This window comes from Passer montanus, unplaced genomic scaffold (assembly GCF_014805655.1).
Source record: "Passer montanus isolate IOZ18808 unplaced genomic scaffold, ASM1480565v1 scaffold10, whole genome shotgun sequence".
Classification (NCBI taxonomy): Eukaryota; Metazoa; Chordata; class Aves; order Passeriformes; family Passeridae; genus Passer; species Passer montanus.
The window spans coordinates 28,523,740-28,537,982 of record NW_024356505.1 but is presented as its reverse complement, the minus strand read 5'-3'; the positions used below and the strand labels follow the sequence as shown (position 1 = coordinate 28,537,982).

The 14,243-nt window shown below is 50.5% G+C and overlaps 1 protein-coding gene across 2 annotated transcripts in view; it reads left to right on the top strand.

Annotated features, from left to right (window-relative positions):
- The first annotated feature begins 3,355 nt into the window (after positions 1-3,355).
- Positions 3,356-14,243, top strand: part of MKX (mohawk homeobox) — a 48,665-nt gene continuing 37,777 nt past the window's right edge. The window contains exons 1-4 of one of the 2 annotated variants that reach the window (XM_039713559.1): positions 3,356-3,453; positions 3,682-3,928; positions 5,861-6,020; positions 14,059-14,212. In XM_039713559.1, coding sequence (XP_039569493.1) covers positions 3,747-3,928; positions 5,861-6,020; positions 14,059-14,212 — 496 coding nt within the window. In that variant the 5' untranslated portion in view covers positions 3,356-3,453; positions 3,682-3,746. Of the gene's footprint in view, positions 3,454-3,563; positions 3,929-5,860; positions 6,021-14,058; positions 14,213-14,243 lie in introns of those variants that run through there. The other variant, XM_039713569.1, reaches the window with a different exon arrangement.

The following is a 14,243-nucleotide window of genomic DNA, read 5'->3' as shown; positions in this document are numbered from 1 at the left end:
CCCCTGCTCATGGCTGGAGAAGGGGGAAGCAGGCAGAGCAGCACTCACAGCCAGCCCCAGTGGTGCCATCTGGGCCATGGCTGCCACCCCAGGCAGCAGGGCTGGGGCTGCAGCCTCTCCAAGGGCTGGAGCAGCGCTGGCACTGAGGAGCTCCATCACTTGCAGCCTCAGGAGCAAATTCTCCTCTCAGCTTGACAGTACGTTGATTTTTTCCTGGCTCCTCCAGTGGGACACATTAAGACCCAAAGCACCGCTTTTAGGCTCTTTCTGCACGATATCCCTTGGAAGTGTGCCTTGCTGCCCCTTTTTGGCATGCCAGCCTGGCCTACCAGCTGTCTGGAGCTGGCACACAAGCATGGGCCAATAGAGGGGTGTTGCAAAGAGCAGCAAGGAGTTTTTGCAGCTCCAGCCTGGCAGGTGCCTGAAGTCCTGCTGTGCCCCGGGCTCCTGTCCCGCTGTGGGATGCAGGGGAGCCACAGGGCTCCCATCAGCCGGTGCTGCATCCTCCAGGGAGCCGGCTGCAGGCTGCGGTATGCGGCCAGCAGCTATTGACTTCTTTTTCCGTGCATGGAAGGGTAAGAAACCTTAATTAAAAACATGAAGCCCACAGTTTGTATCACATTCACGATGTTAAACAAGCTCTGGAAATAGAAACACTGTTTTCATTTAAGCTTTCCAACTGTGATCTATGTAATAAAATATGGAGGGGGCGGGCGTGTGTGAGATTTACATGTGATGATTTGGGAGATCTCACTGCTTTAGAGGCTTGTGAGGCGCCGCAGTGCCAACTGCTCCTGCCACTGCCTCACCACGTTTGGTAATGCCTGCCCCACACACACTTTTGTTTTGTTCCAGAACTGCTTTCCAAACGGTGATTTCTGCCCTCAGCTCTTGCTGCTGTGACTTATTCTGGGTGTGGGTGTGGGATCTGCCAGGCCCTCAGCGACCTGCTGCCCTGGCTGCCCTGCCCTGCCCAGCTCTGGACAGGCAGGCAGGTGAGCAGTGCACATTTCCACCACTCCTGGGGACCACACGTGTCCTTGAGGACAGCCACACACCCTGCAAGTGCAACAATCCTCCAAGCCCATACTCAAGCAGCATCAACATCAGTGGACACAGGGAAGGAATATTCTTGCTTTCCCAGATCCTCCTGAGTCACCCCACAGGAAATGAGCATGCATTCCACCACGGTGGACAGGCAGAGGGAAGGCTCTTCCAAGGGCACTTGCTCAGTACCCTGCCAGTGCAGGGATTGCCCCCTTCTCCAGAGCCTGTCTCAGCCTGCAGGGCCCACAGAAACATGCCATGCCCCATCTGCACCTCCCCTCAGGCTCTGGGGACCAGGACCTGTGTCTGACCTAGCAGAGAGGATCACCCCTGCCGTGCTAGAGGGGTTTGGAGAGGGGAGTGGAATGACAACAGAGCAAACAATTGTCTGAGACTGTGAACGACTGAGATCACCTTCCCGTGGGAGCTTGATTTTGGTCAAACCTGTCACTTTCTAAGACTCCTTTTGCTGTGACATAATTATAACAATGCTTCCCATGTCATACACAGCTCATCTGGGCATGGCAATGATCAGAGCTGCATGTTTTGCACGAAGCTCCTAATCATCTTGTTAGCTCAGTCTAACAGGAGGCATTTGTCCCACACTGCTCCCCTATGCCTGCTTCTCCCCCAGTGGTTCCTGAGTGCTCTGGCCAAGTCATGTCCTGAGGGGCAGCCTTACCAGGGCTTTGCCCAAAAGTCTGTGGAAGTGCAGGATGCACAGCCTGCACAGGAGCACTCGCGTGGTTATTTACATTTTTAGACCTTCTGTTTTCTCAGCAGGGGACTGGCAGCAAGTTGTTTGCGTCTTTTCCTCCCACTCTGGGGACAGTAATTTTTCTCCCTGGACGTTGGGCCGTCTTTAATGCATTGCCCTTCCCCAACCTCTCCCCTGCTTCCCATCAGCAAATGGAGGAATTACAACCGGGTCGGTGAATCCCGATGCTAAGCTGCCCCTCTTCCAGAAGCCCTTTCCCGAATGTTTGTGGCTGTGTGACGTCACCGAGAGTGGCAGTGACGTCACGCACCCGTTTCGGCGCGGTGCGGGGATGGGGGTGAGCCCCAGCAAGGAGCCCACGGCGGCTGAGCCCGGGGGCCGGGGGTCTTCGGAGGGCAGCACGCTGTCCCCTCCGTCCCCACCGCTGCAGCGCCAGTCCAGCGGAGAACCGCGCGCCCTCCGCGTACCCTCCGCAGCCCAGGAAAACGGGAGGGAACGAGGCCAGGCTGATGGTCGGGGGCGGGGGGATACGAGTGGCAGCGGCATGCAGACTCAGGCGCTTCGGGGCCACGCTTGCGGGGACAGAGACAGGGACAGAGAGGCGTCACGGAGAGCGTGGAGTGGCGGCTGGTGCCCGCACGAGGGATCCGCGCCGCGCACGTCCCGCCGGGCCCGCAGGCGCAGACGCCTGCTCCCGTTCACCCGCGGCGGTCAAACACCGTCTGAATTACATCCTTGTAAATATTGACTGTGGCCATCTTCTTCGTTTCCGCGCACAGAAAAGCAAAACGTTAATACCGGCGGGGGCGGGTGCTGCTCCGCAGGGCTGCGGGGGTGCGGGGGATGTGGAGCGGCGGGGCCGGGGGAGCAGGGGCACATCCGCGGCAGCGGGCCGGGGGAACAGGGGCACATCCGCGGCAGCGGGCCGGGGGAACAGGGGCACATCCGCGGCAGCGGGCCGGGGGCGACCGCAGACATCGCCGGTAACTGAGCATCGTGTCTCGGCGGGAGCGCGCCGGGGATGCTGAAGGCAACGGGGCTGTCTCCCGGCTTGGACTGAGGGCTAATTTACGACCCTTGGGCTGGTAGGGGGGACACACGATTCACAAGAGAACACGGGGAAGCGTGGTGGGAGATGGTTCCTGGCATGGCATTATTAAACACCGGTGTTAATGAGTGGCACGGGGCTGTGGCTACGCCTCTCCTGCGGTCAGCGTGACACCAGCCGGTGTCCTCAGCCGCCTTCCCCGGGAGGCTCCCCCATACAGGCGGTGAGCTGCCCAGCCGTGCACTGCCGTACCCTCAGATGCCCCTGGCCGGACTCCTACCCACCCCTCCACGCAGCGCCCCTCGACGCCGCTCTGCCCGGGCTGGGGCTGCCGGGGTCCCCGGGCCAGCGGTGACTCCCCCCGGGATGGGCAGCGGCAGTCCCGACAGTGTGAGCGGCTGCGCGGCCGCCGTGCCTCCGGGCGCCGGCTCTGCGCATTTGGTGGTCGTTAAAAACAATTTGTTTCCCTCCCCGTTCGGGGAGGGGGAAAATCATTCCGGGGGAGGGGAAGGGAGGAAAAGGGAAGGGAAAAGGGGGGGAAAAAAGGAGTGAGAGAGAGAGCAAGCGAGACAGAAACACCGAAGCCGACAGAAAACTATTGCGACAGAGAGCGAAGAGCACGGCGAAGGCTGGCGGCGAGGTGCGAGTGGGAGCGGGCCGGGCCGTGGGAGCGGGCCGGGCCGAGGGAGCGGACCGGGGTTGTGAGGGGGGGCCGTGAGAGCGGGCCGGGCCGTGGGAGGGGCGGGCTGCTCCCCCCGTGGGTGGGCAGGCGGCGCCGGTGCCTCCGCGCTGCCCCCCCGCCGGCCGCGCCGGGCGGGTCTCGGCGGTTCGGCGCGGCTGCCCGGTGACCGCTGCCGCCTCCCCGCAGCGCACAGCGAGCCCCCGCACCTCGGAGCCGGCGGCCAGCACGACGGCGGCCCCCAGCCCCCCACCATGAACACCATCGTCTTCAGCAAGCTCAGCGGCCAGGTGCTTTTCGAGGAGGACGCCAAGGAGCGGGAGCGGAGCGGCCGGTCCTACGTGGGGGTGGTGGAGGGCCCGCACCACGCCGAGGTGCTGCTCCCCGACAGCCCGTCCATCAAGGAGAGCCTCAGCCTGCGCAACCGGCGGACGGGGTATGCCGTGCGCTCGACTCCGCGCCGCGCACCGGCTCCGGGGGCGGCCCTGCCCGCGCTCCCGGCCGCCGCGCCGCCGATTCGGGGTTGCGAGATGGGTTTCTAGCTGGGTCTTTGCCCGCGGCCCCGGGTTCGTATTTTCTGGGATTCTCCTTCCACAGCTGCGGTGGGAAATTCCGGCAATAGGTGATGCAGGGGCGTCCGATTGGGCTGGAATGTACCAGACAGAGCGCTCCTGTCCTGCTGTGCTTGACCTCCCCCTCTGCCTCCGAGCAGAAACAAACCGGGAACACCGGGGCTCCACCGGCTTGTTCGGGCGCTTCATGTAATTAAAGTCTCCAGAACGGAGGCGCCGGGCGGGACGTGTGCGAGCCGGGGGACGGGGCGGCGGCGCGGCCGGTGCCGGGGCAGTGCCGGGGCAGCGGGGCTGAGGCGGGCGCTCCGCGGCCCCGGCACTTGTTCCGCCGGCCCCGCGGCTTCGCAGCGCGCCGGGCGAACGGGCGGGATGGAGCTGCCTTGTCCGTGCGTTCCCAGGGATGGGATTTAGAACGTACTAGTGCGATGCCTGTCGGGGGTGGATAACGTGATATTAGGATCGGGTGCGCTAAAACGGCAGCTGAGGCTAAGCCGCCCGAAGCCGTTTTTTTTGGTGCTTTTTGTTTGGTGGTTTTTTGTTTGGTTTTTTTTTTGTTTTGGGGGGGGGAGGTGTTAGGTTTGTTGGTTTTTTGGGTCAGAATTTTTTTTGGAGCTGGAACAGGTGAAATAGAAGGTGATGAGAGGACGTGCGGGCTCTGGCGTGTTGACAGCCGTAGCTCGGAGGGTTGAACTGGCGTGCGCTGACCAGACATTTCGGGTCAGCGTTACAAAGTGAAGATCGAGGAGCGCAGTCAGGCGGCTGCGAAACCGAGGAGTCCGGGGGAGCTGCTTGTACTGACCAGTTTCCACCGTAGCGATTGCATCAGCTGGCGGTTTTAGCGGCGGTGCTGGCGGGAGGACGCAGGTGTGTGTCCCCGGGATGTCGCCGCGGCCGTGGCGGCGGAGCGGGGCTGCCGCCGAGCCCGGGAGCGCCGGCCCGGCCCCGCGGCGCCCTCTGCCGCCCCGCGCAGCGCTCCGCCGGCCCCGGCCCGCCGCTGGGCTTTCCTCGGCATTCCTCCCGTTTTGTTCACTCACTTTTTATTGTAGCCCTTCATTTTAAAGGGACTTTTTTTTTTTTTTTTTTTTTTTTTTTTTTTTTTTTTTAATCGGAACCCGCGTTTCGCTGCCCCGCATACGCTGCGTTACTCGCAGGCGCGGGGCTTTACGGGCTGCCTCGGGTCGCTGCCGGCGGCGTTGGGAGCGGCATGCCGGCTCCTCCAGGAGCACTCGCCGCCGGCTCCCAGAAGGGAAATGATCCAGGAGCTGCTCGGTGCCCCGGGTAACTCTTGAACATCAGCGGGAAATAAACCCGGGCGGGGGAATCAGGCTGGGCTGGCCCCGGGGTAGCGCGCACCGCAGCTGCGGGATGCGCGGCCTGGCCGCGCTGGGAAGCCGCTCCGTACACAGAGCGGCCACACGGCTGTCAGGTGCCGAGCGCCCAAAGCATCGGCACCCTCGCACCGGCGGAGCCCTGGCCCCGCTGAAATCCCCGCGGGGCCCGCAGCATTGCCGCGGCCATTCGCCAGCTCTGAGCCCGCTCGCCCGGACCTCCGCGGGGAGTTCGGGGAGCTGGTGGCATCACCTTCTCTTGAGCATCGTGCGGGCCGAGGGCTGCGGCTGTGGAAAGTCCGCGAGGGCAGAGCTCGGCTTCTCCGGGCAGGGCTGGGCACCCCGAGCTGGGTGGGTGCCCCCTCGGACGGGGCGCACGTAGCGCACCCGCGCAGGGAGCGCGGGGCCGGGCGGGGAGCGGGCCGGTGTCCCGCCGGTGCGGTGCTCAGCGCCCCTTCTCCGCGGCAGGGCGCGGCAGAGCGGCGGGAAGGTGCGGCACAAGCGGCAGGCGCTGCAGGACATGGCGCGGCCGCTCAAGCAGTGGCTCTACAAGCACCGCGACAACCCATACCCCACCAAGACGGAGAAGATCCTGCTGGCCCTCGGCTCCCAGATGACCCTCGTGCAGGTAAGGAAGGGAACCCCTTTCCCCCACCTCTAAAAGCCGCTCCGAGGCGTTTCATGGACGGGAGGGATGGGGACAGCATCTGCCGTAGCTCCTCAGTGAGCTGAGCTGGGTATTGGGGAGCATCGGTGCAGCCAGCAAGACCAGGGGTCCTGTGCACATCCTTCTTCCACTCTCCCCTGGGCTCCCCCGCCCTAGCAGGACTGTCTCTCTCGAACAAGAATTGCCACATCTTAGCTATCCTGTCGTGGCTGGAGAACTGCTAAGGACAATCAGCAAAAAGTGTGTGCATGCGCCCCTTGCAATAGATGCCCTCATCCTTTCATCTCATTCATAAATACGATGAAAATATGTTTGCTTAGTCTTTAAAAATTCTCAAGTAAAAAATATCGGTCACGGGAGAATTCAGCACAGAATAGAAATTGTTGAGGAAATTTCAGGGAGCTACTCTTCCCTTTTGAAAAGGGGGTAGGATGGAAACTGTTCTATTGTTGTGATAATAATTGTCATCACCTGTTGCACAGACATCAGCGTTACCATACACACTGTGTGCACTGGCTCAGCACACACAGTCTTGCAGGAATTATTATTCTAATACGGTTAGACATGGGGAGTAATTGTTTTGCTCTCAGGTAATTCTCCCCTGAAGTGACTGGCAGTTTTCTTTTTGTCAGAGGCATAAATTTTGCTGCGAATGTTTATAAATCTCACTTCTTTGTTCTCTTTGCCATCTGGTACTCTACTCTGAAATATGTGTTAAATGCTATCAGTTGCCGAGTGATGCTATCTCAGGTCTGGATGCTGCAAAGATTTATGCATTGTGAATAATCTAATTTCCTTATTGCAAGCTACTGCTAGGTGCATAAAATGAAATCCATGTGTTTGCAGGATTGGGTCCTCATCACTCTGCCTAACACATTATGTGTCACTTTGCAAAGAGCACAAAGAGATCAAAGTAACCTAAAGTATTAGAAAAAACAGGTGGTAATTCAGCTTTATTATTTTGAGTGCCCCTTAAAAAAAAACCAAAAAAAACTGTGCTATGAACTTCAATTCTAGTAATGGCAAAATGGGAAATTTAGTGAGTCAGTACCTCACTATGAAACTATTGCACTAGGAAAAACACTATAGCTTTGACAAAAAATAATATTAATGTCTCAGAAAATGCCAGTTATAACTGGAAGATATAGTTAGAACAACTTCTCTTGCTTTTAAAAAATATACATGAAAGGTTTAAACTATGATTACATAAACACTATCCCTTCAATGGCACAATTCAATAGGAGTATTTTATTGGACTATGGCCCTTAGAATACCCCTGTATTTTTACATGAGATTTAAAACATATATCCAGAATATGTGTTGGGACATTTTCACATTCATGACATCTTGAGGAGTTCTGCTGTTCTTTTAAAAATCCCTCAGAATGAACAGAGAAGGAAGAAGAACTGGTGGGTTTTCGCAGGTTTTCTTTTGTGGCAGCTTTGATAAATCCTGATGGGGATAAGAAAGGTTAGCCTTTATAAAAGCATCAAGTGAGCCATGGCCACTTTTCCACAGACTTTTATGATCTACATAAAGAGTAGTATAAAATTAAAAAGAATCAGGGAGGGCTGCTTTTAGCTCTGTTAGACCCCTGTCACTCTAGTGCATTTACGCCGAAGCTGAATTTGACCAGTTTTGTTTCTATGAACTGTAATATTTGAAAGAACTGTGCAATCAGGCATATCAATCTTCATTTACAGAAGCACAACATCAAAGAGAAATCCCAGGTGTTTTTTTCATCTTTTTTGTGCAATGCTCTTTTAATCCAGGAATTCGATAGCATCTGTATGAGATGTAAATACATATGTCTGGCACCAGCAGTAATTCCTGAGCCACAAAGAGCTAAACAACACACACCCTACACCTACTTTTTGGACGCTCAAAAAGAACAAGATTGTAATTCAGTTCCAAATTTTTGTTCTCTAAGAGTGAGGGAGAGCATGCCAGGGTGTGGTCCCAGTCACACTGGGTACATCTGAAGTAGCTTTCCTGAAGGCTGTGCTTTTTCAGACGAGCAGTACAACCAAGAGCAGGTTTGGGACTGGGCTGTCAGTCTGTCCCAGGAGGGGAACTTTGCAAAAGCATCAACCAGGGTTGCCTATAAATTGTTTTTCTAATCTAGTAATACTGTTGGTCATCGTTGGAGACACAGGAATTGGTGTATGATGTTTCCTCTGGGTTAAACGCCTTCACATTTGCTGACCTGTCTCATATTTCCTACACTTTTTGCATTTCTCAGTGTTGTCCCATGGTGTTTGCTCCCCCAGCTTTCCCCTCCTGTGGAGGCTGTTGTCTGCTGACAGCTGCTGCCTCTTCCCAGCATCCCTCACATGCTGACACCTTGTTGTCACAAGCCATAGGAAAGGCAAAAGATACTGTTGAATGTCTCTTTGAGTTTCTGACAAAATCCCATTTAGGTAGTGAATGGTTGGGGTATTTTTTTGTTTTTCACCTGACTGATGACCTTGGAAAAGGTCTTCAGCAGCTGCCTGGAAGATGGTGTGGTCACAGTAGTGCTGATCATACAGATGTAACTCTCCTCCCTGTGCTTTTTCTTTCATCTAATCAACCTTATTCCATCTATCCAAAGGACCTTTTTTCAGAACCATGGCGTAGATAAAACCAGTTCTTCTGTGAGAGAGGTGAACATCCATCCCTGTTATTTTTTACTTTCGTTATAAGAACAAACTAATTACATGCTAATGACTAATAACTTTTATGTCTGCATGTCAAATCTTCCACAACTTTATTTTCATTTGTCTTTCTATCACTCAGTTGGCTGATTTTAAATTAATTTGTTCTACTTTACTAATACTTTGGCCTACCCCACTGTTCTTGGGTGCAGTGGGACAGCGAGGGGACTATTCCAGATGCATGTCCAACTGCAGTGCTGAAGAAAAGTCACTCTTTCAAGGAGGTAGGATTCCGCAGGAATCATAAATCATCTTGTTTCTTAAGTAGTAGTAGCAAAACCTGGGGCAAATTCTGGGCTGACTTACTCCTGTGCAGGCCAACAAGGTCTTTGGGAGTCCTCAAGGCAAATGTTATTGCAGATTTCAGTCCAGCAGTCCAAAGTTTTCTACTTCCACAACTGCCAAAGCAGGAAACCAAAAAAGCAATATAGTTTGAAAAGGCATTTTATATTTTACTCCAATTAGATTTCAATTCAGAATCCAATAACTTGTCCTATTAATATGCTACATTTTCATTTGTATTATTACCACACTGTTTGATTTATTTTATTTTAAATTTTGGTTTAGATGTTCTTGTGAAATAAAAAAGAAAAATGGCAGTATATTCCTTCCAGAAAGAAATAATGTGTGTATTGTTGGAAAGAAAGTTTTTCAATACAAAGATTTGTATATCAGTCATGTGCTGCTATGGATTTAATAATATTCAGATTTATAAAGGCATATCTGGATTACTGGAGGAGAAGAATCACTTGATGTCTGTTCCCTTTCTAAAAGTTTGGCTGCTGTTAAACACTGAAGCAGAACAAATTACAATAAAATTGAAGATATGTCTTCAGAAGTAAAGCCAGAGGGTCAATATTTCATGATGCTGATATAAGTACCTGATGCTCTTAGAGAACAACTGAACTACTGTAAAAAAATGAATGCTGGAAAGCACATCTATTATCGTTCCCTTTGGGTTTTGTCTTTTTACTTCTCAAAGAACTACAGGATTGTTACTTTGCAAGAATAGCGAGTTTCATCATGTGTTTTTTCAAGATACTTACTTCTTGGGAGGTTTATGTGACAAAGACTTTCCCACTGGCTTTTATCTAATTTTTTTTGTTGTTCTTTTATTATTTTTGGAGATCACAGTAGCACAGCTTGGGGCCATGGGAAAGGTTGGATGTTTTTGGCAGCTTTGGTTGTTCCTTTTTGTAATGCTTTAGGTAAGCCTGTTGCAAACTGGCACTCTTTGTGAGTGGGACCTACAGCAGTGGACAGGCAGGTTTTTAAAGACCACATGGATAGACAAGGTAACATTTGGGGCTGGTTGAAATGAGTGGTAAAACTGCTGCTGTCTTTGAAGGAGGCGGGTGGTGGCTGGGGGTCTGGGTGAGTGTGCTGACTGGGGCAGCCTGTTCCAGTCCACACACCTGGAGGTTGTCCAGGACTGGAGGGTGACAGAGGTGTTGACTCTCATGATGTCTTAGAAATCAGGATTTTCCAGCAACATGCACCAGTGCCCAAAAGCTGGAAAGCAGCTAGAGATTACCACATCATAGATTAAGCCTAAAAATCTCTTAAATGGATTTGACTAACTTTTCTTTCTTCAAAGGCTTTAATGGACCTTGTTGTAATTGCATTTGAGATAAGAGGTTCTAGAGTGAGTTTGCTGCTTCATGCTTTAGTTAAAGGTTTCTCTTCTAAAAGCTGTCTTGAGGTTCTTTCAGAATGACAGAGTCATTTAGGTTGGAAAAGACCTTTATAATCATTGAGTCCTACCAATAACCCAGCATTGACAAGTCTACTGCTAAACCATGTCCTTAAGCACCCAGTCCACATTTCTTTTAAATACCTCTGGGGACAGTGACTCAACCATGGTAACTTTCACTGGACAGCCTGTTCCAAAGCCTGGCAATCCTTTCTGTAAAGAAGTTTTTCCTGATATCCAATCTAAACCTCCTCTGATTCAATTTGAGGCTATTTCCTCTTGTCCTATCACTTGTCACTTGGGAGAACAGACTGACCCCAGCTGGCTGCAGCCTCCTTTCAGGTAGTTGTAAAGAGCAATACAGCTCTATTGTCCTTCCCTGGACTCACTCCAGCACCTGAGTTGAATTGAGGGGCCCGGAACTGGACCCAGCACTGGTCCAGTTACAGCCTCACCAGTGCTAAGCACAAGGGGACAATCACTGCCCTGGTCCTGCTGGCTACATGTTATGGTCTGGTTCTTAAAATTGTTAGAAATGCCTCTGCCTGAATTAAAATGCAAACCAGACCGTATGCCAAAGGATTCCAGTCTCTGACACCACACAATTGCTGATCCAGGCCAGGATGCCATTGGCTTTCTTGGCCCCTGGACACTCGCTGGCTCATGTTCAGCTGATGTCAAACAGCACCCTCGGATCCTTTTCCAGCAGGCATCTTTCCATCCAACTTCCCCAGCCTGTAGCACTGCAGGGGTTCTTGTGAACCAGGAGCAGGACTTGGCCTTGTTGAACCTCATACCACCGGCCTTGGCCCATGGATCCAGCCTGTACTGATCCCTTGTGGAGCCTTCCTGCCCTCGAGCAACACTCCCACCCACCATGATATCTCTGCAAACTGACTGAGGGTGCTCTCAATCCCTCATCTAGATCACTGACAAAGCCATTAAACAGGACCGGCCCCAATACCAAGCCCTGGGGAACACCACTGGTGACCAGTGACCAGCTGGATGTAGCTCCATTCACCAACTCTCTCTGGGCCTGGTCACCCAAACTTTTTTTTACCCAGCAAAGAGCACATCCATCCAAGCCATGGACAGACAGCTTTTCCAGGAGTTGCTGTGGGAAATGGTGTCAAAGATGTTACTGATGTGCAGGTAGACACATCCACAGCCTTTCCCTCATCTACTAAGTGGATCACACTGTCAATAGATGAAGAGCAGGTTGGTCAAGCAGAACCTGCCTTTCACAAATCCTTGCTGGCTGGGCCTGATCCCCTGAGTGTCTTGTGTGTGGTGTGTGATGGCACTTAAAATCATCTGCTCCATACAGAGCAGGAGGACAAGGTGCAATATATTTATCTCATTATGAAATAATGATCAAATACTACCATTCCCTTCTCTCATAGCAGAAGACTTAAAATATGATTCATCTTTTCATATTGATATGCAGAAAGCAAAGGAATGGCATGGGAAGAATGAGCCCAAAATAAACCAAGAGTACCATACAAAAATCACTCCTGCTAAATTTAATTGCTTTTATGTATGAATCACACTAATACTACCCTATCTTTTCTGTAAATGGCACTTCACTGGTGAAAAATTTCAATATGTAATAAAATGAAGCATAATGAAATCTTTATTGTGAGAGGTTGGAAAGCTGTCAGTTTGGTAAGATGCTACAGTAACTGCAATCCTGTTGATTGGGATGCTGGATTGATCCATCTCTACTGTTAAATACTTGATTTCAGAATTACACTGTCATGCAGCATGTGACTGCTGCTTCAGCTGAGCAGTCTGGAGTGACTTTGCTAACAGCATTAGAAAGTGCATGGATTCCAGCCCACCCTATCTCATTTACTGTAAAAATTACTGTGTAAATACGAAAATTACAAGCAAGTAACCTCAGAAGAAAATTAAAATTACTTTGCCAGCTACAGTTTTGGTTTTCTAACCTGTCATAGTAAACTACACGGCTTGTAAAGTTACGTGTTTGCCATCTGAGCGCTGGTGCACTGCTCACCGTATTTTCAGTGGAACCCTGTTTCATGTAAATGTAATTTTAAGTAAAATCAAAGTGACAGGCATAAGGCACCACTGCTGAGTTCTAGCTGGGATTCTGAACTGAAGCTTTGCTTTTTCTTTAGGCATGTAGTATTTATTTTTCTCATAATCACTTTAGATTATTGATCCAGAATAATTAGACAGATACTTCTGTGTGATTTATACAGTGACCTTAGCTACAACAGACAGATGACAAAACTAGGGCCAAAATCCAACACTAAGGTCTACAGTTTGTTCAGTGGGGTAGCATGTATTGATAAAACATGTATGAACTTGCTTTGCAGGTTGATGTAAATCAAATGGTGTGATCATTCCCAGGTCAGAATATGACGACAGTAGCCTGGCTTTCTCTTTGTGGGTGTTCACAGCACAAAGATGTAAACAGGGCTGTAGGCTGCTAACACTCTTTATATCCTCCTCTGCAAGTGATGCTACTCTGCCTCCTTCTTGCAGAGGTCATGTCAAAATGCACTGGCAGGGTTAAATAGTACTTTTAACACCTTATTTATCATTAAGCAAATATCATTGTAATATAGGTCACTTGCCTCTGCTCTTGCTCATAGTAAAGATGGAGTTGTCAGTATTTTCTATTTTCTATCTTTTTGAGTTGCAGTAGAATCAAGGCCAGCATTTGCTCAGGTGTGCTTTCATGCAAAGTCACTGCAAGTACACACATGCCATTTGGTGGTTTAATTAGCACTGCTGGCACTGAAGGGTAGACTGTGCCTTTTTGTTCATTCAGAGGCTAAAACTCTGTGAAATACTGTGTTTGAGCCTGACTTTGTAATGAACCTGTATGCTAGAGGGATACTGACATGAATCCGTTTTGCTAAGTCAAACTCTTGAAAATGCTTTGAAGTTGGGAAGGAAGACAAAGCAGACTATTGTTTAGTAGTTCACTTTGTGAGGAGTTGCATCTTTACTGTATTTTAAACTGTCCATGACAAAAAGAGTTTGTAAAATCAGCTTCTCTGTAGAGCAAATGGTGGATTTCTGCAGTGAGTCAAAGTGCATTATCCTCTGTGTAAGACTTTCCTGATGCCCACGGCTTGTCAGGCTAAGAGTTCTGTTAAAGTGCAAGGGAGAATTTGGGCTTTTATATATACAAATCTAGAATGTATTTTTCTGTTTAACAACCTTATTGTAGCCTATATAAATATCAAAGGAAATTCCTGAATATTAGATATTAGTTTAATTTAGGAAGTTGGTAATAGGTTCATATTAAAGGGTCATATTAAAAGGTTCATATTAAAAGTTCAGGGTTTTATCTTTAAAATTAAAAAAAAAAGGATTAATATAAAACTGGTATTTGGGACACCTTAATTGAAACCTTGTGATAATGTGGTTTTACTAACACTTGGGAAGGGTGGGAAGCCTGAAATTGCCTTCCTGTATGAGATTCCTGCTCTGCTTAGTGGTAATTTTGTGGACTTCTGTTCATATTTCTCTTGTTTGTGGTCCCCTTGAAGCACACGTAAGACTCTTGAGGGCTCTATGGATTGATTGATTTGCCTGATTTTCAAGGGAAGCTAACACACATGTTTGTATGCAGGTATCAAACTGGTTTGCCAACGCAAGACGTCGCCTGAAGAACACTGTCAGGCAGCCAGATCTTAGCTGGGCTTTACGAATAAAACTGTACAACAAATATGTTCAGGGAAATGCTGAGCGACTCAGCGTGAGCAGCGATGACTCATGCTCCGAAGGTTTGTTGATGCTCTTTTATCGATTTTGAAC